The 27466-nt window shown below is 38.8% G+C and overlaps 1 protein-coding gene and 1 pseudogene across 1 annotated transcript; one reads left to right on the top strand and one right to left on the bottom strand.

The window, feature by feature from the left end:
* Positions 1–2754: 2754 nt before the first annotated feature.
* Positions 2755–4039, bottom strand: LOC124273769 (peroxidase-like). The gene is made up of 4 exons (XM_046709077.1): positions 3947–4039; positions 3563–3735; positions 3179–3290; positions 2755–2876 (listed from the first exon to the last, which is right to left on the bottom strand). The coding sequence occupies exons 1-4, from the start codon at positions 3949–3951 to the stop codon at positions 2870–2872; spliced, it is 297 nt and encodes a 98-aa protein (XP_046565033.1). The 5' UTR covers positions 3952–4039; the 3' UTR covers positions 2755–2869.
* Positions 4040–14494: 10455 nt separating this feature from the next.
* On the top strand, positions 14495–19303 carry LOC124273809 (annotated as a pseudogene).
* The last annotated feature ends 8163 nt before the right edge of the window (positions 19304–27466 follow it).

Raw genomic sequence — 27466 nt, 5'->3', positions numbered from 1 at the left:
GTGAGTTCGAATCCCGAATAGGACTCAACCCAACGAAATTACTAGAATCTGTACTTTACTGAGAAAGTGTAAGCCCACATATAGCATGTGTTACATCTGACCACATTTAAAATGGTTTGTGTATTCTTAAAACATGGTGTGTGTAAAATAAAGTAAGAGTCATCTCCTGTGCACGTCTTACCCCTTCTCAGGCACATTTTGCAATTAATACAGTTTCTTTAATGAAAGTTATTCATGATTTGTAATTTGATATTATTACATAAAATTCAAATGGTTTGGGGAAACACACCTACTTTTGCTAAATTTACCATGTCCATATTAAGCATAAACACAGTATCAGGCTTTGACTGGATATCTCCATTAACTCGCCTTAAACCCCATACCTTTATCGCAATGTCCTTGCAACTGTACGTCGTATCTTATTCAAGTCGCAGTCACCCTGTTTGGATGTCTGTAGTTAACACCCTTACCAGAATAGTTCTATTGCTCACCACTTTTGCAGTGCACCTATGCCATTCAGACAGTTGGCAAAGAATTAAGGAATTCAACTAACACAGTTTATTGTTTTAGATTCCAGCAACTGACCTTACTGGAACAGAGAAATGTTGAAATAGAAACGAAACGGAAAAATAGCATTAGCCTTGTTACCCTTATCATTGATATGTTTCCAAGTAATCTGGATATATGGTTACAGAATGTGATATTTAATCAAATGATCCAGTTATTAGCCACTTGGAGCATCTATTCACGCAACAGCGATGCGTGGACATTAGTGTTCTAATCTGTGTTAGGACAACCAATCCTTTGTTTGTGCGGTGACCCTCGCCTCCGTGGTGTAGTGGTTAGAGCGTCCGCCCGGAGAGCGGAAGGTCGGGGGTTCAATCCCCGACCGCGTCATACCAAAAGAGGTTAAAATATGGTACTTGTTGGTCCCTGCCTGGCGCTCGGCATTAATGGTTACAAAGACTAGTCGGCTCGGAGTCAGTATAATGTGTCTGAGTGGGGTATTCATGCTTCACTGCGGCATGGTATCTCAGTGGGCTAGCACTATAAAACCAGCTTAAGTCTGGGCTAGTACAAGCAGCCGCACATACACATACACGCATGCACGTCGTCACATGAGCGCAATATTCTCAAGCACGACGTTAAACCCAATTTCACTTCACCTCACCTTGTGCGGTGACCAGTTTGTTCTACAATAATCACCCTTAAATGTAATACTGTAGTCTACCAATTGATATACACGTATGGAGGATCATATTTCTTAATTTAACCAAAGATTCAATGCGTTTTTATGTTTCTATGTTCTTGAAAACACACCTAGCAATACAATAAGGATTTGCAGAAACCTAAAAGGAATTTAAGGTTAAGATGAGTACCATTTTGACACTGAGTGGTTCTTCACGACAAAACATGGCCATGGCACTTTCTCGTGTGACACAGGGTTATAAGAGCACATGGTTAGCTGTACCCGGAGTAGTTATGCTGTACCAGAAACGTTATATGTACGTGAACATACCCCGACAGATGAGTCCAACTTTTTAGCCCGAAATGACGATGGTCGGGTAAATGTCTAGATACATCTAAAAGAACAATATGCTACTAATTAGGTGCGGTGGGCGAGCTGGCTAAGGGGCCAGGTTAGTGATCCAGCGAGGTTGAGGTGTCGGGCTCGAGCTCACCTGTGACCGGGTGAAAACACCTTGGAGTCAACTTTGTGTGCAGACTCTTTCAATGTTGTCACAACCCCGAGTGTACAGTACACAACCCTGTGCACTGAAAAGAACCAACGAATCCGTTGGTATTTGACAAGATGGTGGCCCCACGAATACGTGCAAACACTTAGTTGCTGGTACAGCAACGTGCAGTGAACTTGGACAAAGTACTGTAACTATGTGTCCCAGTCCACCCAGCCGTGAATGGGTACCTCGTTAGGATGAAAAAGCCACAATAACGCGGTGCGCCTAATGGCTTTAAGAGTTGCATACTCCCCAGGGAGTTGAGATTGATAACACGATGTGCCGTTGAGATTGATATCCAATGGTCGAGGGAAAAAATACCAGGGCCATGAGCAAGCACAAGTTGTCTGGATATGTGCATTATATAAATATAGTATAATAATAATATAATTGTGTGCAACTGATTGATGTATTTGGTTGTGGATGACCATGACAGTCACATCGTCCCATTCATTAACGCTCAAGGTGGGCCTCTTATTACACATGTCTGCCGGGCCATTCTACATGAAACACCGTCATGGTATCAGCAAGGTCTACTCGCTCACGTGAATGGCTCCGATTGCTAGCTCTTCAGAAAGAGTAACAAAACAATCCTCAAGGTGCTGTTTTTTCTCAGTGCGGTTTCTTTTGTGTCAGTGGGACGCCGCCATAAGGAAATCATTATATTTGTTGCTAAGCAATAAATAGTAAGATATTGGATCTCCACAGAAGACATTTACTTGGAGAATACCACAACACTTCAACCGCTATACTTCGTCAATAGCTATACTTCAGCTCTTAATTTCAACTATGGCAAGGAAAGGTAAGGTCATTTTATTCACACTTATAACCTGGTGTCATCACTGATTTCAAATGATCCATTTATATACGTTTTTACTTTTACATTTCCGCTTCAAGGTAACGGGGTGTGGAATCTCTTTTGAAAGACTAATCGAAACGGTGTTTGTGATGTATATCTATGTTCAAAGTCAGCTATAACTGATTGAACACAAGTATGACAAAGTCACCTATTTCAAGTTGATATTTTATTGACAGAGCTGACACAGTGTTGTAAGGTCATAGGAATCCTCAGTTCAATATTCTCTCCATCTCCGAAGTCGCACTTCATTCAGCTCAGAGCAGTTGTCCACCTAGTTACTGATAATAAAACCAATCATTATTAGACAAGTTTTAAAATGGAATCACATTTCTTGCTATATACAAATTCCATACAATCACATTCGTTTCTTTTTTTTTTATTTAATGTTCATTTTTCAACAAAAAACGAGAAATATGTTCAACAAAATTATGTATTCTAAGTGTGAAAAATAATCTTACTATTAGGCCAGTAACGTAGATAAAAAGCGATAGTGTAGTTGAAATATACAACTGTTAATTGAATTCATTTCTGTACATCTCTACCTAATATCATGTGACAAGTATATATTAATTTAGCATACTTAGTTCCCACGTTAGCGTTGATGAAGGCCTGACGCTGGATAGTGCTGATATTGTCGGCATTGTTACAGATGATGCGAGCTAAAGACGCCCTTTTTAACTGCGTTATTTGATCTATATTTAAACAAAAAAATGTAATGAAAATTGATGTAAACTTTAAATATTCATGTAGCAAGTAGCATCGCTAACAGATAGTCAACGAGGGAAGCACAACCTGAGAGTATCAGCTGAGTTATTTGATCTACACTCAAACAAAAAATGTTGCAAAGGCATATCAACATTGTTATTCAATACAAAAAGACACATCTCTAAGCAAATGACTGCTTTCTTAGCTGTGTTAGTTGAAGTGATTTGGTAACTACCACGAAGGAGGTACAATTATATACCGGACGTGAAGCCAGTGTCGGAGTCTGTAGATTCAAACCAGAACCTGTCCCCATCCCTCAGTTTCTTGAATTGTTCTCCGGTCAGACAGATGTAAGTAATTCCTACTGCTGCTCCCGAAAAAGGAGCTTCAGCAATACCTCCACTGTACAGGTCAATGTCATCGACGCTAGCGCTGAAAAAGAATCGTCTCATTACGTGGGTCGTAAGCTCTAAAGAAGAGGTCCTTCACAAAATGCTTTTGGAACTAATATGGTGAGAACATGTTCACCACTGACCGACCCATCAAACAACATTGAATGAACATTGATAACATAGTGTATTTCCAAACGAAATTAGACTGATCAAATTTGCAAAGTAACGTCTGTGAAGACAAAAACACTTACTACATGTCTCGAAGATCGCGAGCTTGAATACGCCCGAACTCAGTACCAGTCACGAAGGAGGTGATTCTGCCGAGACCTCAGTAGTCTCTCCAGTAGTTGTAGGGAGGAAGACCATTTTCCCTTCCACGCTGAATGTTCAGAGCCACGATGTCAAACCCGCCCTTTGTGGCTTAATCTTCCTCAAACATCCTCTGCCTCATGCCATCGACATACCACGCATCAGCTCGTTCACCAGGAGCGTCCAGTAAACTACTGATAACGTTATCCAGGCTATTGATGACATATTTAGTCCTCTTGAACAGGTCACCAGTGTCCACGACATCACCTCCTTTCGTTAGGTTTTCTGGCAACCTGGAATGACCAAATCGAAAAGCACATTGTGTACCATCATCACTGTACAAAACTTGCTCAAATTACACATTCTTCAGTTGCAAAAGAAGAGAATATTGTTTTCTGGTAACGACCTGCTTTGAAACAGCAGTTGCTTGAATCTGACGCATCAAGAAAGCAATCATCGGAATCTCCTTGTGGCAGGAGATTGTTTGTTCCCACTTTCAGCATCCCAGCTGGAAAACGATTGAATGACGAATTACGACTATCATACTTAATTATGGTTAGGTTATGCATTACCAATATAAACGATATGATGACTTGATAATTAAAAGGGAAATAAAATTTTATGCATGTGCCATATCATGTTCAAGTATTTACATACAATATAAGGATATATATACAATGTTATGATGAAATCAGAACTTGCAACACACCTCTAGAATAAGTGTCTCTGAGCTCGTTCATTTCGGCGTTTACTGTTTTGTTTACTGTGTAAGATTATTTGTATGAGGCTTAACCCATTTTCTTCAGTTTGAATGTATCCAAAACCACTTTTAATCAATTCAGTTCAGAGAAAGGTTGTCTTTGATCAAATATCATGTACGTATTGAGTTTGAAGCTTCGTCAGATATTGCAAAAGAAAGAGCTTAAAATGTCCTTACTTGAGGAATCTGTGCCTGTTCCGGAAACAGCCTCCGATCTCACCAGATTCATACATTTACCATCGCCAAAGTAGAAATCACCATCAGGAAGGTTGATTGGGAAACAGGGAGAATCAGGGCTGATGAAAGGAACGTTACAAGTACATTAATTCAAAGTCCCTTTCTGAATTTTGTTCTCCCGAGGGGGTACGTAAATCCAAGAACGTTCTAAGTAAATTAAGATATACCAGGTTTTTAATCGTAGGATATTTGTGTGTTAAGTGATGGCTAAGTTTAATCACAATCGCCAACATCTGAAGGAACGGTGTAAATCAAGTTATAATTATAGATTCCATCCAGGTAGCAAAAGTACTGTAAATCCCCTAGTTTCTGGCGATCTATAGCCTGTTCCTGTATTGTGTATTGTCCGAGTTGTGCTATTATCTGTGCTATTATTGAATGCTAGTTATAAATCCAACTGTGATACTTAAGTTTTGCTGTCCTTTGACGGCAGGTTTTATAGTATGCATTAATTCCTTATCAATGTCAAATTGGTTCTCGTCAAGATATGGCGGAAACATTTAAAGTAGACTTCAGTCAAGAGGATCGAACTAAGGAAACAATTTCACATATACGAAATGTTGGGAAATAAAAAGACAAATGTCAGTACTACGAAAAAGAACAAAGGTTAAAAAACATGATATGCAAGAATATTAAAACTTGAATAGTTTGCAGGGGTCGCACATCGTTTGTCGATACCATGTTCCTAGGGTGTAATTTCCTATTTCGACACGTTGGTCGATTAACCTCTGTGGATCATTATTTCTGTCAATCCTATTGATACTACATTCAACGAATTGTGATTTACTTCCTTTCTTGGTTCCACTTGTTCGGAACAAGTCATGTGTCAGCTACAACACATCTACGGGCTATTTGCCAATACTTTCAAAGCTGAAATATCAGGGAACGTTAGTGAGTAAGCATTATAGAAACTGGGGTAACTGTCAACTTGAGACCGCAACACCAATTTGGCGATGGGCAGTTATGATCGAGGGTGGCCTCACCATGACAGAGACAACCCCATTACGTAATGTGCAAGGAAGGGCCATTAGAGGGACTATCGGGACAACATTCGGAAAGGTTTTCTCGTCATATTAGCAAGGAATGGACCGTGTGTTAGCCTAATTCACAATCACTGGCCACGGTTTAGTTGGTTTACCGAAGCCAGGCAATGGAAAAGTAGTGGGACAGACTCCTTCAAATCGCCATTAGTAGACTATCAAGCGCAATAGCTCATATCTACCCTTTCACAAAATGTGGCGGTAATACGCACTGCTGATTAAAAATATTGTCATCTTATCCTAAACGTTCTTCAAGACTGTTGGCGGTCATAACTTCAGTTGTAGTATGTCACTGCTGGTTGCATTATGTTCCAACTTTATTAATTATCGTCATAAAAATTGACTCTAATGTTTGTTCTCAAACAATTTTAAGTTTGTTCTAAGCATCCACAACATCTTTGAAGAGAATACATACCTGTCAACACCGGAGTTCCTGTAATATCATGGTCAATAAACTGACCCCATTGCATCAACATGACGGAGTGTTTGATGGAGAGGAAACTCAGCTCAAACTGAACATGGTTGCTGATATTTCTTGGGTTAGGCAGGACTGAGCCATCAGAGCCCAGAGCTCTGGGGTTTCCACCAGTTCCTGTAAATATACAGCATAAATGTTTGTTCGTTTAGCAATACTCACTTCCTGAAACAGTATGAGTGAGTGAGTGAGTTTAGTTTCATGCCGCACTAAGCAATATTTCAGCCATATGGGGGCGGCCTGTAAATAGTCGAGTCTGGACCAGACAATCCAGTGATCAACAACATGAGCAGCGATCTGCGCAACTGGGATTCGATGACATGACTGTGTCAACCAAGCCAGCGAGCCTGACCACCCGATCCCGTTAGTCGCCTCTTACGACAAGCATGAAGGCTCATTCTAACCCGGACCTTCAAGGGTATGAAACAGTGTGAATCATAATACATACCTGCATGGACAATGCAGAGAACGATCAGTAGAGCTTGGACAAGGAGTGACTGCATGATGCTACCTTCAGGATGGCTAGAGCCAGTGTGATGGAATACTCAAGGCTTCACAATGGGTATGAATCTCATACAATCTGTTTCCATTTATTGAACATTATTAATTGTATTGCTGACACCTGGAACTTGAAGCAGATCCCAACAGGGGGGTGACAGTTAAGCGCGTTGACGATAAAACCCTGAATGGTAAATTGAACATTTAGATCTCGCATCGTCACATTTTGCAATGATGTATGTGATACGGTCCACACAATAATGCCATCGCTTGCAGTTAGAGATACGGATTTCACCCTTATCAATATTGTTAATCTTATTATCAATTTTATAGCCTGTCCATATACCAGAATGATAAAGCATAATTATCACTTTGCTGATTTAGGCAAGATAGGGCTCAGATTCGGGATATCAAGTTTTAAATAAGTCTATGCTAACTAAACATTTTGTTCTTTCTACGCTTTTTTATAGAACGCACTCTTGATGGTGTTAATGCACCAATTCGGGCACATGAGTTGCTCCCAATGCATGACTTACTGAGTTTAGTTTTACGCCGCTTTTAGCAATATTCCAGCAATACCACGGCGGGGGACACCAGAAAGCTCCCAATGCAATCTCATTATACATAATTTTACTTACCTATTCTGTTTTGTGAATACACAATGCAATTTAGATGTGGTCAAATGCAACATATGTTATATTTTGGATTAATGAAGCCGCGGTGGTTGAGTGGGTTAGGAGTCTGACTTTGTGTTCTGGCGATTAGGTGCCTGACTAGTACTCTGAGGGAGTGGGTTCGAATCCCGGTTGGGACTCAACGCAACAAAAGTACTAGAATCTGTACTTTACTAATAAAGTGTAATCCCAAACATAACATGTTGTATTCTGTTTTGGTCAGTAATGATTACTATTTTTACAACGTATTGGTATGATTACAACGTATTGGTATGAAATCAAATCATCTCAAAATCCTTTCATGGATTAGTTGGACGAGTATAAGGTTTTGTGCGTAAAATCTCTCATTGATGTAAATTATGTCTCCCCTCAAAGGTTCGGGAGACATATCGTTTTTGGTTGAGTTTCCGTCGGCGTCGCCATTCCTATAGTTTCCGTAACATAACTCTAAAACTATTTGACTCATCTTCACCACATTTGCTATACTGCCTCTCCATATTATGTAGATGTGCCTTTTGGGGGTTTGACCTTTCTTACAATTTTATTTTTTTCTGTTTCAATTATTTTGTTCTGTTGAGGTCTCAGCGTTGAATTAGGGGAAGGGGGAGACATCTGTTTTTACCAGTAAAAAACTTTCTAGCTGAGTTCTGTGATAGGGTAAATAAAACATTATTAGAGCGGTTCACGTTTTGTCAATTCACAATTTAGTTTTACGCCGCATTAAGCAATATTCTAGCTATATGGCGACGGTCTGCAAATATTTGAGTCTACACAATTGGGATACGATGACACGTGTCAACCAAGTCAGCAAGCCTGACCACCCGATCGCGTTAGTCGATTCTTTCGACAAGCATGGGTTACTGAATTCTACAATGGGTTACAATTCTGACTCGGATGTTCACGGGTCTTTTGTGACAACACTGAAAGAGTCTGCACACAAAGTTGACTCCAAGGTGTTTACACCCGGTCACAGGTGCTCTCGATCCCGACACCTCAACCTCGCTGGATCACTAGCCTGGCCCCTTATCCAGCTCGCCCATCGCACCCAATTAGTGGCATATTGTTCTTTTAGATGTATCTAGACATTTACCCGACCATCGTCATTTCGGGCTAAAAAGTTGGACTCATCTGTCGGGGTATGTTCACGTACATATAACGTTTCTGGTACAGCATAACTACTCCGGGTAGAGCTGACAATGTGCTCTTATAACCCTAGTGTTGGGCGTGTCCTCAATTTGGCGTTTGCCTGTGTCACACGAGAAAGTGCCATGGCCATGTTTTGTCGTGAAGAACCACTCAGTGTCAAAATGGTACCCATCTTAACCTTAAATTCATTTTAGGCTTCTGCCAATCCTTATTGTATTGTTAGGTGTGTTTTCAAGAACATCGAAACATAAAAGTGCATTGAATCTTTGGTTAAATTAAGAAATATGATCCTCCATACGTGTATATCAATTGGTAGACTACAGTATTACACTGAGTGATTATTGTAGAACAAACTGGTCACCGCACAAGGTGAGGTGAGAGGTGAGGTGAAATTGGGTTTACCGTTGTACTTGAGAATATTTCGCTCATATGACGACGTGCATGCGTGTGTATGTGTATGTGCGGCTGCTTGTACTAGCCCAGACTTAAGCTGGTTTTATAGTGCTAGCCCACTGATATACCATGCCGCAGTGAAGCATGAATACCCCACTCAGACACATTATACTGACTCCGAGCCGACTAGTCTTTGTACCCATTAATGCCGAGCGCTAGGCAGGGACCAACAAGTACCATATTTTAACCTCTTTTGGTATGACGCGGTCGGGGATCGAACCCCCGACCTTCCACTCTCCGGGCCGACGCTCTAACCACTACACCACGGAGGCGGGGGTCACCGCACAAACAAAGGATTGGTTGTCCTAACACAGATTAGAACACTGAGGTCCACGTATCGCTGTTGCGTGTATAGATGCTCCAAGTGGCTAATAACTGGATCATTTGATTAAATATCTCATTCTGTAACCATATATCCAGATCACTTGGAAACATATCAATGATAAGGGTAACAAGGCTTATGCTATTTTTCCGTTTCGTTTCTATTTCAACATTTCTCTGTTCCAGTAAGGTCAGTTGCTGGAATCTAAAACAATAAACTGTGTTAGTTGAATTCCTTAATTCTTTGCCAACTGTCTGAATGGCATAGGTGCACTGCAAAAGTGGTGAGCAATAGAACTATTCTGGTAAGGGTGTTAACTACAGACATCCAAACAGGGCGACTGCGACTTGAATAAGATACGACGTACAGCTGCAAGGACATTGCGATAAAGGTATGGGGCTAAAGGCGAGTTAATGGAGATATCCAGTCAATGCCCGATACTGTGTTTATGCTTAATATGGACATGGTAAATTTAGCAAAAGTAGGTGTGTTTCCCATAACCAAACTTTATGTAATAATATCAAATTACAAATCATGACTAACTTTCATTAAGGAACCTGTATTAGTTGCAAAATGTGCCTGCGAATGGGTTAAGACGTGCACATGAGATGACTCTCACTTTATTTTACACACACCATGTTTTAAGAATACACAAACCATTTAGAATGTGGTCAGATGTAACACATGCTATATGTGGGCTTACACTTTCTCAGTAAAGTACAGATTCTAGTAATTATGTTGGGTTGAGTCCCATTCGGGATTCGAACCCACACTGTGAGAGTCAGGCGGCTATTCGCCAGCACACAAAGTCAGCCGTCTAACCCACTCAGCCACCGTGGTTTCCACAAAATGGAAGCCGGACAACTGGTAGTCTAGACCACGGACTGTACGCCCTGTGATGTAAGTGTAAATTGGCATGGCGCCCACATGCAAAAGCTATGAATACACAATACCATTTAGGAAGTGACCGAGTGTACCACATGTTGGTACACAAAGTCCGTGGTCTAAATTACCAGTTGTCCAAAACTTACATCTGCACTTGACGTATTTGTCAGCAAGTGCTCTTCCACATGTACATAAATATACTCTATGGTAAATGCCTAACTGGTATAAACCACATTCCTCAGTTCTTGTCAAAGTGTTTGTAAGAACAATTTAAAATTTACACTTTCAGTTAACCTGAGGTTCTTTAGTATCCCAAAACGTAGATATGATCTTGTGTTTCGGCTTGTTTTACAAGAAAATATAAAGGTGACATAAAGAGATGACAGGAGTACATTTTCATTCCCTAACAACTTGTAAATTCATCCATGGCCCTGATTTGATAACACAAACTCTCTCATTTTTCTCACAACTACTTTAATCATTGTAGGGTTAACATTTCAGCCCAGTTGCGCACAAAATGGTTTCACTCATTTATGACTTATAATCCAAATAAAGTACTCGAATACAAAACAAAGCAATCAGCGAATAATAGCCATAACATGTAGGTGTAATTGTAACTTGCCACTGGTAGTCCTCTTTGTTCAATAAGAAATGAAATAAGAAAGGATTTACACCCTTATTGTACATCCTTGCCTAACACTTGCACTTTGGTCCATACATATCCAATAATAGCACTGTCGACAAAGGACAGTAATACCAACTAGAATATCACCACCAACAAAACTAAAACTAGCATCTATTTCTAAAACCGGTTTGCTAAACAGAGTAATACAATATAAAAACGGACTGTACATTGCCAGCAACACCATACTAGGGACCAAGGTGACTTGGATTTATATCATCCCTTCAGCCGCTGGTCATTGTAGTCAATTTCAGCCATCATATAAAATCACAAATATACTACGTTGTAAAAAATCGGCAAGCTTAAATTTACTGTGAATATTTTGGGACTTCACTCAGGAGGACAATAATTTTACACTACTTCAACCCCCTGTGAGGATACTGCCACTAACAATCTCAGTTGCTAACTTAGACAATTAGCTATTAAGGACACACTTATCCAGATCTATTCAACAGCTCAAAATATTAAATAGAACAATGTACACAATTCTAGTAACCTTTTCAAGATAAACAGGAAAACAGCGTTATCACTCTTCAATGCCACGGGGCTTATAGTAGCTATTGGTAAATCAAACAATAAAAAGACACAGATAAAGCCTTAATTGTAACATGACATAATTAATTTGTAATTTTTAGAATCGCTGATGTACTCAAAGAAAACTGATTTAATGTGAAATATACACACACAAAAGGCCCCTTTTCATTTTCGACCTCAGTCGTTGGTAAATTCAGTAGTTGTTTTAGAAACCCTGTTGTGTGCATTGAGTAGAATGACATCTACCAAGGGGTATAAATAACCGTTTATGATACGAAAAACACATATAAGGAAGCGAAAATAATTGATGGCGCCTTTTTACAAACACTGCCTTGGTTAGCATCTCTGAGATATGTATACAACCGTTTATTCCGGTAACTTGGGCAGTTTCTGAGAAAACTAGTTCCCATTTAGTGCAGTTTAACTAAGTTGAAAAGCATGGAAGAAGAACATAACTCTATAGAACGTTTTCCCCATTTCATGCAGTTTGCACTAAGAAAGACTAATGAAGCATGGGCCATAACTCTGTTTACAATTCGAATTTTCTTTAGAGTGTGACAGGTAACATCAGTGTGTATTTCAATTCCCCAACTAAATGAAGTTTTCAACAAATGTCTACATGAAGAAGCGGACGGATAGGCGGAAGGACGGACGAACTAACTTTATATATTCCCTACCCCACTTCGTGACAGGGAAGAATAGAGAATGTGACACAAAATATATATTCTTCAGTATGGTACCCCTCTTCCTAAAAAGCTTGTTCCTCTACTGTCTCATCGAATGGAACTCTTTAAAATACTTCCATACTTGACAAATCGATTTGTATGTAGGTATAAGTATTGTTAACATTATCTTGTCGAATAAACACTGACCAAAACATTAAAAAAATCTTCTGCACGTGGAACATTTGTATCAGATTAAAACGTATTTTGTCAATACATTGCAACGTTCTATTTTTGTTTATGTTTTCACCTACTAATGCTATCCTTTCTCCTCATACGGGGTTAGAATTGATCTTCAGCAACCTATGCTTATCTTAAGAAGAGACCAACGGAATCGGGTGGTCAGGCTCGCTGACTTGGCTGACACATGTCATCGTATCCCAGTTGCGTAAATCGATGCTCATGCTGTTGATCACTTGATTGCCTGGTCCAGACTCGATTATTTGCAGACCATATAACTGGAATATTGCTGAGTGCGGCGTAAAACGTAACTCACTCACCCATGTCTCCTGTCCAAAATGCTTTTTGGATCACTTTCATGTAACAATCTCTATAACCTTTCTGGTTGTCGCCCCCTCTATTCTCTGTTTTATACTTCAACACGCACTGTTATAAGCATTATTTCCCGGTTAAACTAAATTCATTAGAACATCTACATATGTTTTTGGGGTAAATTTCACGCAACAACCATTTCTTATTTGTAGTAACTCCTCCTAAAGGTTTGTCCATAAACATACCAGCATTCAACAATGCTTCAAGGAAACAGTTTTTACTTTCATTAATATCTGGCAAACATCATTAATAGTTCTGACATATTAAAATCATGCACAAATTAGAAAGTATTACAACCAGGTGAACCAGGAATTTCGATAAATTCAGTTTTTTGTTATAATACGTATGTCAGGATATTAAAAATCGCCTACTAATAATATACTCGTGAATTACTGAAAATAAGAATAGTAAATGTTGTCATGGCATAATTAACAACTCAATATATTTCTGATTATGATCTCCCCAAATGAATACAAGCCATGAAATGGCTCCTCACCTATTGCTAAATCTCTTATCAGTCGGTCATATCTTTTCACACTGCAGGACAAGGGTATTGTCACGACAATCGAACACATTTACCCACTAACTTTGTCGAGCCAGGTGTCCTAAATGGCCATTTATCACACGGGGTCTTGTTTTGATTGTGTCATCATGACCATCAACACTTACAATCTTCGCCCTCTCCTGTGACCAGTGTTTGTTGCTTGCTGTTAGCAATACATGTTGTCATATCTGATTGAATTTATCATGTTTTATCAAGCCTGTCTCTGTGTTATTAGAATTTAGTGTATATATAAAGCGTCAGTCTGAATAGTCCATCACACTGGCTCTGTCCATCCTGAAGCTGACAAAATGCAGTCACTCCTTGTACAAGCTCTACTGATAGCGCTCTGCTTTGTAAATACAGGTATGTTTTACAACTGACAATTTCTGCAGAACAGTTGCTATAGAGTTTGTTATTCGCAATTGTATACCAAACGTCATTGTGTTCTTTAATCTGATTGGTTGAAAAACATGGTATTCGAGTCCCGGAAATTCGGTGCGTTTTAATACATACAAACATCGCTGACACCATTGTATTGTTACGTCGTCAGCTGTTATGACGTCATTCAAATCATATTGTGACGTAAAGTCCGAATGACGTCACAAATGAACAGTTCCAGATGCTACCATGGTAACAGCCGAAACGGCCGGCTCATGACATTTCACTGCTGTACCCTTACTCGATGTCAATGAGTGCAGACACAAAACCGTGTGTGGACCTTTTGGTTTACTTTTGTGTTTACAATGTCGATAAAAATCATGCGTTCAACACATGATGTTTATCTCCTAAATGTTACATACAATGTCCAACTCAATAGCCAAACTTTTACCTGTTTTCATACATGATGTATGTTCGGATTAAACTTTATTTTTGGAGTAAACGATATGGTTATAAAACATTTTGCGTAAACTGAACATGCGCCTATATCTTATGCTGAAAATGTCAAACAGTTTCAAGATTATCAAAATGGCACATTTCATTTTCCTTGCAGAGAGCGGAGGAAGCAGGACGCCATGTGCGTTTATTTCGCGATCATCCAAGAGTAAAAGAAACACTGTGCCTGTAAACAGAAGCAGGTATGTGAGAAAATGGCCTAAAATCATATGAGTGAGTTTGTTTTACGCCGCTTTTAGCAATACTCCAGCAATATCACGGCGGGGAACAAAATCCAATGAAAAAACAAAACTTAAGATATAATATTTACACAGTAATATCATCATGCTTATAATCAGTTTTTATTCTAGTTGACATTAATTAATATTGGAGGGCTAACATCGGTTAGTTATCAACAATTTGCAGGTGTATGAGTACTATCCCGATGCGTGTTTGATAAATGACAGTCTGAGAGGTCATAAGGGACAATAACAGTCATAAAATGCCCTCTCAAATTGATGCTGTTTTGTCCAGACGAACAACCTGCGATTCAAGTGACACCTATAGGACAGCTGATGGCACGTGTAATAACGTGGAGAATTCGGGCTGGGGAGCTGCAGGTGCTCAACTTGCAAGGTGGCTGGAAGCTGAGTACGCCAGCGGTCAGTTGATGCCTAATAATCACTATTTCTGAAAATATTGTCTTATTAAAAAGAAAAAGAAAACAAGACTATTTGCAGTAATGTCTCAAAGGTAACTTCATATCCAATGCCAATGAAAACCTTCAAAATTGAAAGTGTTGAAAAGTTCCTTTGTAAATGAGTGAGTAAGGGCTTACATCGCTCTTGGAATATTCCAAACAGATGACATAGCACTATGACTTCATATCAGGTGTTATAAGAACGACAAATGAAAGGAAGTGATACAGTTTCTCAGTATATCGAGCAATCTAAAATCAGAGACAATGATCTGTTGTTGTTGATGCAATTTCAATCATACTATTGTGTACAATGTTAAACAAAACAAAACTGCAGATATTGCTATGATAGTAAAAAACAGAATATTACTTCTGCTGTATATTTACAGGAACTGGTGGAAACCCCAGAGCTCTGGCATCTGATGACTCAGACCTGCCTAACGCAAGAAGTATCAGCAATCATGTTCACTTTGAGCTGAGTTTCCTGTCTGTTAAACACTCCGTCATGGTGATGCAGTGGGGGCAGTTTCTTGACCACGATATTACCGGAACTCCGGTGCTGACAGGTAAATATATGGATATTGATAATAATGATACACAGTATGTCATCACATGTCAATAATCACAGTTACAATTTGAAGAGCATGATTTATTTTTGTTTGTCTTGCATTTCTTATGAAACGAAATCACACACATATTCTAAAATTGTTTGCTTTTGTATTCACTTTCTGACTGACAACAATTTGTATGATCATTTATCCTTTACAGATGATGGAAGCGACATTGACTGTTGTGACAGAACTGACTCTGTTCCCAGCGAGTAAGTTTTATTATGCAGTAAACAGAAATACACAGGTCATTAAGAACATTTTCTTAACTTATTACGTTAAAAAATAAAACACCTTGAATTAATGTACGCGTAACATACAGGAAAGGATCTTCTTCTTTTCATCAGCCCTGATTCTCCCTGTTTCCCGATCAACCTTCCTGATGGTGATTTCTACTTTGGCGATGGTAAATGTATGAATCTGGTGAGATCGGAGGCTGTTTCCGGAACAGGCACAGATTCCTCAAGTAAGGGAACACATCATTGATTTCTCACATACATATTTCAATAGATTTCCCGGAAAATAAATTACATGTGGTCTAGCTTACTTTCTGTCACCGTTTAAAACGGCCGTTGTGACAAAGTTTGAAAATAACCACCTAAAGGAACATTCACTCACCCTGTTATTCTTTTAAATCCAGATCCTCGACAGCAGTACAACGAATTGTCCGCTTTCATAGACGGTTCCCCAGATCTATGGCATTTCTGACTCCAGAAATGGCTGAGCTCAAGAACACTGACTCTGGATGTAAGTTAAAAGGTCTCCTGAATTAAGCATAATGTTGTAAATGTAAACTTTAGAAGTTCTTCTGACAAGATCCTCATTTAAAACCATGCGCTACATTGCGTTTTGGCGAATGATAACTAAAAAGCCACATCTGTCTATCCAAATAACTATAAGTGTCCATATGTAAACATGCCCATTCATGAGTTATATACCTTCTTCCTTTCCAGCTGGATTGCTGAAAGTGGGAACAAATAACCTTCTGCCAGAAGGAGATTCTGACGATTGCTTTCTCGATACCTCTGATTCAAGCAACTACTGTTTCAAAGCAGGTTGTTTCCTGAAAAACATTCTTGTATATATTTTGTATAACTGAAGAATGTGTAATTTGAGTTTGTGTGTGATCATCTCTTGCAGCTGTATAATATCTATGCTAATTATAAACACAATACAAGATATTGCATACTAATCAGAGTACTTAGTTTCAAATACAACAGTAAAAATAATACATACACGACGTTGTTTGTAAAGTGGACATATATAACACGTTATATTTGTGATTACACTTTCTCACTAAAATAGAGATTCAAGTACGGTGTTTTTTGTTTTGACCATTAAGCAACTGAGAGTGTGGGATTGAATCCTCGATTGGAATCAACCACCAACACGTATGTTACTAAACGTAATACTTGAATTTCCACTTTCCTTCAGGTGACTCGAGAGTCAATGTCTTCCCTGGCCTTAGCGCTCTGCACACACTGTTCATGAGAGAACACAACCGTGTTGCAACAGCTCTCAAAGGATTCAACAGTGGCTGGGATGACGAGAAGCTCTTCCAAGAAGCACGACGAATAGTCATTGCTGAACTACAGGTAAGTATTTCCTTCTGTAGAAAAACAGATGAATCAAATTGATCCAAAGTAGTAAAAAGTACATTCACATGGAGAGTTGAATAGAATGTTGTTGAATCTGTGATTGTAACTGATAAAATGATGATAATGAATAACTGGAAGAAAAAATGAAGGTTTAACCCTTCAACCTCTACTTCAAAACTGAGGTTATATGCTAATATATTAATAAAAAGAATTAATTTTACATCTTATATCCACCATCAGGTTATCACATACAACGAATGGCTGCCTCAAATTCTCAGTGACGACGGGGTTGCAAACTACAGCCTCGGACTCGGCAACTACAACTACAATTCTACCCTTGACCCATCTCTAAGTAACGTCTTCTCGACGGCAGCTTTTCGATTTGGTCATTCCATGGTGCCAGAAAACCTGACGATAGGAGGTGAAGTCGTGGACACTGGTGACCTGTTCAAGAGGACCAAATATGTCATCAACAGCCTGGATAACGTTATCAGTAGTTTTCTGGATGCTCCTGGTGAACGAGCTGATGCATGGTATGTCGATGGCATGAGGCAGAGAATGTTTGAAGAAGATTCTGCCACAAAGGACGGATTTGACATTGTGACTCTGAACATTCAGCGTGGAAGGGAACATGGTTTACCTTCATACAACGACTGGAGAGACTACTGTGGTCTCGGCAAAATTACCTCTTTCACATCCGATAATGATTTCGGATTATTTCAAGCTAATGATCTTGAGGAAATGTAGTAAGTGTTTATTTTGCTTGTATGACTGTCAAATGATTGACTCCAATCTATAGCATTAGCTATGATTAACACAAAACCTTCAGATATATAATTATTTTCATTATTTAAAAGATCTTTTTCATTTTTTTTATCAAAATCTGTTCACACTACTGGAGCTACAAAGGTCCAAATTACATATGAAGAATGTGTCTGTACTCTTCCAGCCACAGCGTCGATGACATTGACCTGTACAGTGGAGGCATTGCTGAAGCTCCTGTTGCTGGAGCAGCTGTAGGACAAACTTACATCTGTCTGATCGGCGAACAGTTCAAGAAACTGAGAGATGGGGACAGGTTCTGGTTTGAATCTACAGACACTGTCACTGGGTTTACGTCCGGTAAATACATGGCACCTCCCTTCTTGTATTATATATGCTGATTAATTGTACGAGTAACACACACACACACACACACACACACACACACACACACACACACACACACATGTATGTTTCGTTTAAAAGGTTCCTTCACAACCTGCCTTTATTTCATTTCAGATCAAATAACTCAGTTGGAAAAGGCATCATTGTCTCGTATCATTTGTGATAATGCGGACAACATCAGCACCATCCAGCGTCAGGCCTTCCTGAATGTTAACATTGGCGGCGTTGAAACAGCGTATGTTGAATTATAACATGGTTCTACAAGTGCACTCGTTTAGAATTGATTATGTTCTTTCGTCGATCAATATTGGACCTTTCAGTCTCATATAAATAGTTAAAAAATATATGCCTAAATACGCGGTGTATATTAAAAGTTATTAAACTTAAGCGGGAGGGGACCAATATACACTTCTCCATTTATGTAGAGCCCTTATATGTTCTAAACTCGACCATGGCTCCACCGTATCTGGTGTAGCCTGCAGAAGCCCACCTAAACTGCTTTATACTGCTTACCATCAAGGTCTCAGATTTTGTCTTGAATCCTTTCGAACATGCCAGTTATAAGTCAACTAGAGACGTACATTGGGGATGTACTCACATGCAATCAGAAGTTAACATTTTGAACATCCAAACAGGCCTCATGCCCTGTTTCTTATAAACTTGTGGCTGTTTCTATTTTATAAGTTGATGTGATATTGTCTGGAGAGACGAAGAGATTAGAAACGCAAACTGTATGTGCAATTGTCTAATTCTGGTTTGGTTTATTTTCAGAAACCCTGAAGTGAGCTGCTCTACCCTGAAGGAAGTGAGGCTTAGGAAATGGCAAGAATAACAAGCAGAACACAGACTTGTCCTACCTACATATTGTCAGCAAGCTAATAAATACATCAATGCGATAAATAGGTGAATTTGTCTTTTTATCACACGGATCTTTCATTAACCTGTCATTTTAGACAGCTAATTTCTGATCAAAAAAGATATTATTTTCTTTGGTTTTAGTTAACTATCTGTTCTGAAAACAAGAAAACGGGATGGTATGAGCAATATTCTACGCTAAGTTAACAGATGTCTAACTTAGTGAATGAGCATAACCTCCTGATCATATGAGAGAGAGAGAGAGAGAGAGAGAGAGAGAGAGAGAGAGAGAGAGAGAGAGAGAGAGAGATATTCTTTATTTCCTCCAGAAATCAATCCTAGCGTCTATTTTAATAGAAACGTAACTCTTCAAGGCAATATGCCTGGAGGTGTAAACATTGAACTGGATTGTTATTGTATTGTGTCTGTACCTGACGTGTGATAGATGAGATGATGATTACTGGGAAGGGCTGGATGAGTTCTCATTTATAAAATCAATCATAACACATACGTCTAATGTAAGAACATTTTCTGTCAAGAAGGTGTATTTCTAGAATGGATATCTTTTGCCTATTCTGAGGGTTATTAGTGCTCTCCCACTGAATCGTGACGTATGACAATCTGTCTCTGCTTGATATATGAATACCCGTTGTTATACTGAACACAAAGGGAAACTTCACACTTGGACAAGTTAATTATATGGAAAACATATGAGTGTAGAATTTGAACGAAACAAAAAACACACGTTAACAATTAATGAAAAATATACAATTTTCATGCCACGCCTTACAAATATTGAAGTGAATGTGTAGTTGGCATGCACCACACTGGCCAGTCTAATGTGGTTGTTGTACGTGCCATGAGATGCAATAGACGGACAATTCACAACCTGGGGACACGTATGCATGAAACGGATATCATCTAATAGCCCCAGGGCAGGACGTCACACGCCGAGAAGAATCAAATTCGGTTAGGTCATTTGCGTAATCGTTCTACGACCGCAATATCAACCAGTTACCCACTGTTTTGGGGTCGCATAACCGCCCATTTCTGCCTGAGGTCTTTATGTAGGGCCGACACAGGTGAACCGCCATGAACGTGTACACGGTGCACAATTGCAACTGCAGAGGGCTGAATTTCCTGCGTTGGCATTGTGATCACAGGACCTCAATCCCATCGAACATGCATGGGATGTTCTTGGAAGTTGACGAGCTGGGCGTCGTGTTGGTACAGCAATGGTGCAGGTTGCCTCATGCTGTGTTCACGGGTGTTAGGCAGTCAACAAGACAACGTTACCCTGCTGTTGTGAACACGAGAGGGGAGCATACGCGGAACTGAACAATACTAATAGCTGGTCCCTGTGAAATCAAAAAGTGACCCCATCGTGCTTCTTTTGACTGTGGAGGATGCACGAAGCGCTCTTTAATGCATATTCCTGTTTTACTGTACTCTCAGTAGTTTATAAACCAGATTTATCCAGTAGCAACACATTTCGTTCCATGTGTTTATGTTTGGGTAACACATGGGAATTTCTTTCAAAGCTTTTTTAGTATATAAACAATTTTAGCCACAAATACGTACATCACCCACACTATTTTAAAAGTCACGAGCCATCACAGGAACGTTTAAGCTTTCTGTCGATCAGAATGAGTTTGTAGGTACACGGCTTTGTCATTGACGACTTTACATTGTATTTATGACTCTCGCTGAATTGCTGGAGGTCCTTAACCTATTTATGTCGACTTGAAGAATGTTGTGGCACAAAAACAGTGCAAATGTTTCATTGGAATCGCCCTCATGTTTGTCTACCTCACCATGAAGTTAACCATCACAGAATTGGAGGAATTAAAACTGCTATCATAATGAATCTGTCAGTAAGAGAGCAACCAGGTAGCATGCTTGTCACTGAAACTCAACTTCGCAGGAAATATGGAGGAAAACATTTCGCTACCTACATATGCGTGTTAAATGCAATGTGCTGGATACTTCCGAGATGAAAGGTTCTATGTAAATTTGTTGGCAATAAAGGAAGTACAAGGGTGAGTGAGAATGATTTTACGCCGCTTTCAGCAATATCACAGTGGGGAACATCAAACGTGAGCTTCGCGCATAGTACCCATGTGGAGAATTGAACCCGGGTCTTCGGCGTGACGAGAGTACGATTTAACCACTAGATTACCCCACCACCCCGGAAATACAAGAAGTATGTCGCTTATAATTGTGGTGTTCATAAATGAGATAACACAAAGACAGCTATTATCAAAAGTCATTCTGAAAACTAATCTGGCATTCATCCTCGAGGAACTTTCACATGAAAACTGAATCCTGTCAATCAGGAACATCATACGAATTTTTTGGTTGGCTATAATTGGTAAATCAGGGGTTTTTTTCGTATCCCTAATTCTAGTTATGAACTTGTGTTCAAGGGCGTCGTTCCTCAAAGCGATCGTAGCACAGTCGGGAGTCTATGTTAAACTGTGGGAAAAACGATCATCTTAGCGCTTCGATCGTTTTGTGGAACGAGACACAAAGTGTTTTGAAAGAAAATGCCAGAATGATACAAATTATGTCGGTATTTATATAGCGCTATAAGTCCATTCCATCTACATGCATGCTTAAAGCGCATTTTGTTCCCTCGATAATCTCAAACGGCACATCGTATTTTCAATCTCAACTGCCTGTGGAGCAGACAACTCGTACGGCCACTAGGCGCACCAGGTTAATTTGGCTTTCCCATTCACAACTGGTTGGACAGGACACATAGTCACAATATTTTGTCCAAATTTTACTGCACATTGCTGTACCCGCAACTATGTGTTTGCACATATTCATGTGGCCACCATCTGGTCATTTATAAACGGATTCGTGGGTTTTCCTATGCACACGGGGTTATGTACTGTATACTTGGCTTGTGACAACACTGAGTTTACTCCAAGGTTTTTACACCCGGTCACAGGTTGGCTCGATCCCGGCACCTTAAACTCGCTGGATCACTAGCCTGGCACCTTAGACAGCTCGCCCACCACGAACGACTCCAACCTTTTAACAACTTGACAATTCACCCATTGCCCTGTCTTTATATAAAATATATTCTCTCATTTTCCTTACAACAGCAAGACTTAGTACTCGAACACAAAACGAAGCCATCCTCAAATAAAAGCCAACAAATATGGAAGTTACTGTACCTTACCACTTGAATTTCCCTTTGTTTCAATAAGAATTTAAATAATAAATGCCTTACATCCCCAATGTATACCCTTGCCAAACACTTACATTGCCTTTGTTGGTCCATACATACTCAATAATAGTTTCTTTCATTCATACATACCTGGGACGTTACGGTTTACAGAGTTGAATGATTTAACAGAACAATGTACAGAAATATCAACAATAATTTAGAATAATTTACGACACCAATTAATCAACAATCAATCAGTTAATCTGAGTTCTCAAACGTAAATAGAAATGTTAAAGCTTTTCCTCAAAGCTTAACAAATATTCCTCCACAATAAATCTGCTGGTAATTTGAATAATTTGAGAAAATCCCCTATTTCATGCAGTTTTCACAAATGGAAGGCGGATGAAGCATGGGCTATTACTCTGTTTACAATTCGAATTCTCATTAGACTGTGACAGGTAACATCAGATTTCACTTCCCCAAATAAAATACGTTTTGAAGAAATGTCCACTTTGAGTATTAGTCGCTTAGACGGAAAGACGGACGAACGCCTTTCCTAGAACCCCAACCCAGCTTTGCTAGCTTAGAGAATAGAAAACAAAACAATGTCGTCTTGGGTATTGTACCTCTCATTATCACAAGCTTGTTCCTCATCTGTTTTCTCAAATGATATACTCCAAAATACGAACGTCCTATTAATACCAAGCATATTTTAATGCATGTATATTTATATATTCATGTGTCCTGCCCGAAATGATCGAGATCAGAAACATGTATGAAACTCTCTAATCTTATTGTTGTCGCCTCCTGAATTCTCAAGCCATTTAGTACTAGTAACTACTCATACAAGTATCTGCCTATACAGGCACGTATTTGAACAGTGCTTCAATGCTTCCTATTTGATCATGCATTCAATAATAATATCTGTTATTGCCGTTTTAAACAATATCCTCTAACACTATCGGAGTACAATACATTATTAAGTGTTCCGACTTTGTAAAATTATACACACACTGGACAGAATAACAATCGTCTACTAAATATATGCTCGTGTATTGTGGAACATAAGGGTCGTTATATGCTGACATGGCATAATCAACAAATCGATCTATGTCTATTTATCATCTCTCGAATATTACAAGCCATGATACCGCCAGTTAGGTTACTCATCTATTGCTATGTCTCTTATCAGTCAGGCATATTATTTCATATTGCAGGTCAAGGATATTATCACGACAGTCGAATACATCTGTCGAGCTGGGAGTCCTAAATGGGTCTTGTTTAGATTGTTTCATCATGGCCAGCAACACATACAATCTTCGCTCTGACATAAAGAGATGACAGGAGTACATTTTCATTTCTTAACAACTTGTAAATTCATCCATGGCCCTGATTTGACAACACAAACTCTCTCATTTTCCCCACAACTACTTTAATCATTGTAGGGTTAACATTTCAGCCCAATTTCGAACAAGATGGTTTCACTCATTTATGTCTTATAATCCAAATATAGTACTCGAATACAAAACATGGTAAATTCATCCATGGCCCTGATTTGAGAACACAAACTCTCTCATTTTTCTCACAACTACTTTAATCATTGTTGGGTTAACATTTCAGCCCAATTTCGCACAAAATGGTTTCAGTCATTTATGATTTATAATCCAAATAAAGTACTCGAATACAAAAAAAGGTAAATTCATCCATGGCCCTGATTTGACAACACAAACTCTCTCATTTTTCTCACAACTACTTTAATCATTGTAGGGATAACATTTCAGCCCAGTTGCGCACAAAATGGTTTCACTCATTTATGACTTATAATCCAAATAAAGAACTCGAATACAAAACAAAGCCATCAGCGAATAATAGCCATAATATGTAGGTGTAATTGTAACTTGCCACTGGTAGTCCTCTTTGTTCAATAAGAAATGGAATAAGAAAGGATTTACACCCTTATTGTACATCCTTGCCTAACACTTGCACTTTGGTCCATACATATCCAATAATAGCACTGTCGACAAAGGACAGTAATACCAACTAGAATATCACCACCAACAAAACTAAAACTAGCATCTATTTCTAAAACCGGTTTGCTAAACAGAGTAATGCAATATAAAAACGGGCTGTACATTGCCAGCAACTGATGGTAAATCACCATACTAGGGACCAAGGTGACTTGGATTTATATCATCCCGTCAGCCGCTGGTCATTGTAGTCAATTTCAGCCATCATATAAAAACAAAAATATACTACGTTGTAAAAAATCGGCAAGCTTAAATTTACTGTGAATATTTTGGGACTTCACTCAGGAGGACAATAATTTTACACTACTTCAACCCCCTGTGAGGATACTGCCACTAACAATCTCAGTTGCTAACTTAAACAATTAGCTATTTAGAACACACTTATCCAGATCTATTCAACAGCTCAAAATATTAAATAGAACAATGTTCACAATTCTAGTAACCTTTTCAAGATAAACAGGAAAACAGCGTTATCACTCTTCAATGCCACGGGGCTTATAGTAGCTATTGGTAAATCAAACAATAAAAAGACACAGATAAAGCCTTAATTTTAAGACGACATAGGTACATGAATCGCTGATGTACTCAAAGAAAAATGATTTAATGTGAAATATACACACACAAAAGGCCCCTTTTCATTTTCGAACTCAGTCGTTGGTAAGTTCAGTAGTTGTTTTAGAAACCCTCTACCAAGGGGTATAAATAACTGTTTATGATACGAAAAACACATATAAGGAAGCGAAAATAATTGATGGCGCCTTTTTTACAAACACTGCCTTGGTTAGCATGTATACAACTGTTTATTCCGGTAACTTGGACAGTTTCTGAGAAAACTACTTCCCATTTAGCGCAGTTTTAACTAAGTTGAAAAGCATGGAAGAAGAACATAACTCTATAAAAATATTTAGGTAAGACACACTAACTCATTTCCGATTATGACCAATTTGCTTAATTTCAGATCTTCAACCTAACGTGTCTCATGGCAAACATGGAGCAAAATTATCATAACGAAAGCAACAGTTTACGACAACAATTAACGAACCTATTTCATATTGTGACCAGTAACATCAGTCAGTGAATCTGAGTTCTCAAATTTAAGTAGCTTTTGGAAAGCTTGTTCCCCGTATGCATGAGCTTACACATATTGGAGCAAGGACCATTACTGTGGAATAAAATATAATATAAGACATCAAATTTAGATTATGACCAGAAGCAACAAGCGTGTTAAATCTATCAGCTTCAATAATGTGAGATAACGTTTTCCCCATTTCATGCAGTTTGCACTAAGAAAGACTAATGAAGCATGGGCCATAACTCTGTTTACAATTCGAATTTTCATTAGATTGTGACAGGTAACATCAGTGTGTATTTCATTTCCCCAACTAAATGAAGTTTTCCACAAATGCCTACATGAAGAAGCGGACGGATAGGCGGAAGGACGGACGAACTAACTTTATATATTCCCTACCCCACTTCGTAACAGGGAAGAATAGAGAATGTGACACAAAATCTCTATTCTTCAGTATGGTACCCCTCTTCCTAAAAAGCTTATTCCTCGTCTGTGTCATTGAATGAAACACTTTAAAATACTTTCTATTGACATTACCAAGCATACTTGACAAATCGATTCGTATGTAGGTATAAGTATTGTTAACATCATCTTGTCGAATAAACACTGACCAAAACATTAAAAAATTACTTCTGCACCTGGAACATTTGTATCAGATTAAAACGTATTTTGTCAATACATTGCAACGTTCTATTTTTGTTTATGTTTTCACCTACTAATGCTATCCTTTCTCCTCATACGGGGTTAGAATTGATCTTCAGGAACCATGCTTATTCGTAAGAAGCGACTAACGGGATCAGGTGGTCAGGCTCGCTGACTTGGCTGACACATGTCATTGTATCCCAGTTGCGTAAATCGATGCTCATGCTGTTGATCATTTGATTGCCTGGTCCAGACCCGATTATTTGCAGACCATATAACTGGAATATTGCTGAGTGCGGCGTAGAACGTAACTCACTCACCCATGTCTCCTGTCCAAAATGTTTTTTGGATCACTTACATGTAACAATCTCTATAACCTTTCTGGTTGTCGCCCCCTCTATGTTCTGTTTTATACTTCAACACGCACTGTTATAAGCATTATTTCCCGGTTAAACTAAATTCATTTGAACATCTACATATGTTTTTGGGGTAAATTTCACACAACAACCATTTCTTATTTGTAGTAACTCCTCCTAAATGTTTGTCCATAAACATACCAGCATTCAACAATGCTTCAAAGAAATGTTTTTACTTTCATTAATATCTTGCAAACATCATTAATAGTTCTGACATATTAAAATCATGCACAAATTAGAAAGTATTACAACCAGGTGTACCAGGAATTTCGATAAATTCAGTTTTTTGTTATAATACGTATGCCAGGATATCAAAAGTCGCCTACTAATAATATACTCGTGAATTACTGAAAATAAGAATAGTAAATGTTGTCATGGCATAATTAACAACTCAATATATTTCTGATTATGATCTCCCCAAATGATTATAAGCCATGACATTGCTCCTCACCTATTGTTAAATCTCTTATCAGTCAGTCATATCTTTTCATACTGTAGGACAAGGGTATTGTCACGACAATCGAATACATTTACCCACTAACTTTGTCGAGCCAGGAGTCCTAAATGGCCATTTATCACACGGGGTCTTGTTTTGATTGTGTCATCATGACCATCAACACAGTACAATCTTCGCCCTCTCCTGTGACCAGTTTTTGTTGCTTGCTGTTAGCAATACATGTTGTCATATCTGATTGAATTTATCATGCTCCATCAAGCCTGTCTCTGTGTTATTAGAATTTAGTGTATATATAAAGCGTCAGTCTGAATAGTCCATCACACTGGCTCTGTCCATCCTGAAGCTGACAGA

This window comes from Haliotis rubra, unplaced genomic scaffold (genome assembly GCF_003918875.1).
Source record: "Haliotis rubra isolate DU_JTF1 unplaced genomic scaffold, ASM391887v1 Scf184, whole genome shotgun sequence".
NCBI classification, from domain to species: domain Eukaryota; kingdom Metazoa; phylum Mollusca; class Gastropoda; order Lepetellida; family Haliotidae; genus Haliotis; species Haliotis rubra.
This window is presented reverse-complemented; position numbering and strand designations above follow the sequence as displayed.

What these genes read in the sequence shown, in the direction of transcription:
- LOC124273769 (XM_046709077.1), bottom strand. An exon ending in CGACACTGGCTTCACGTCCG is followed by an intron (nt 3,291 to 3,562) that starts GTATATAATTGT and finishes GTTTAAATATAG; the next exon opens with ATCAAATAACGCAGTTAAAA.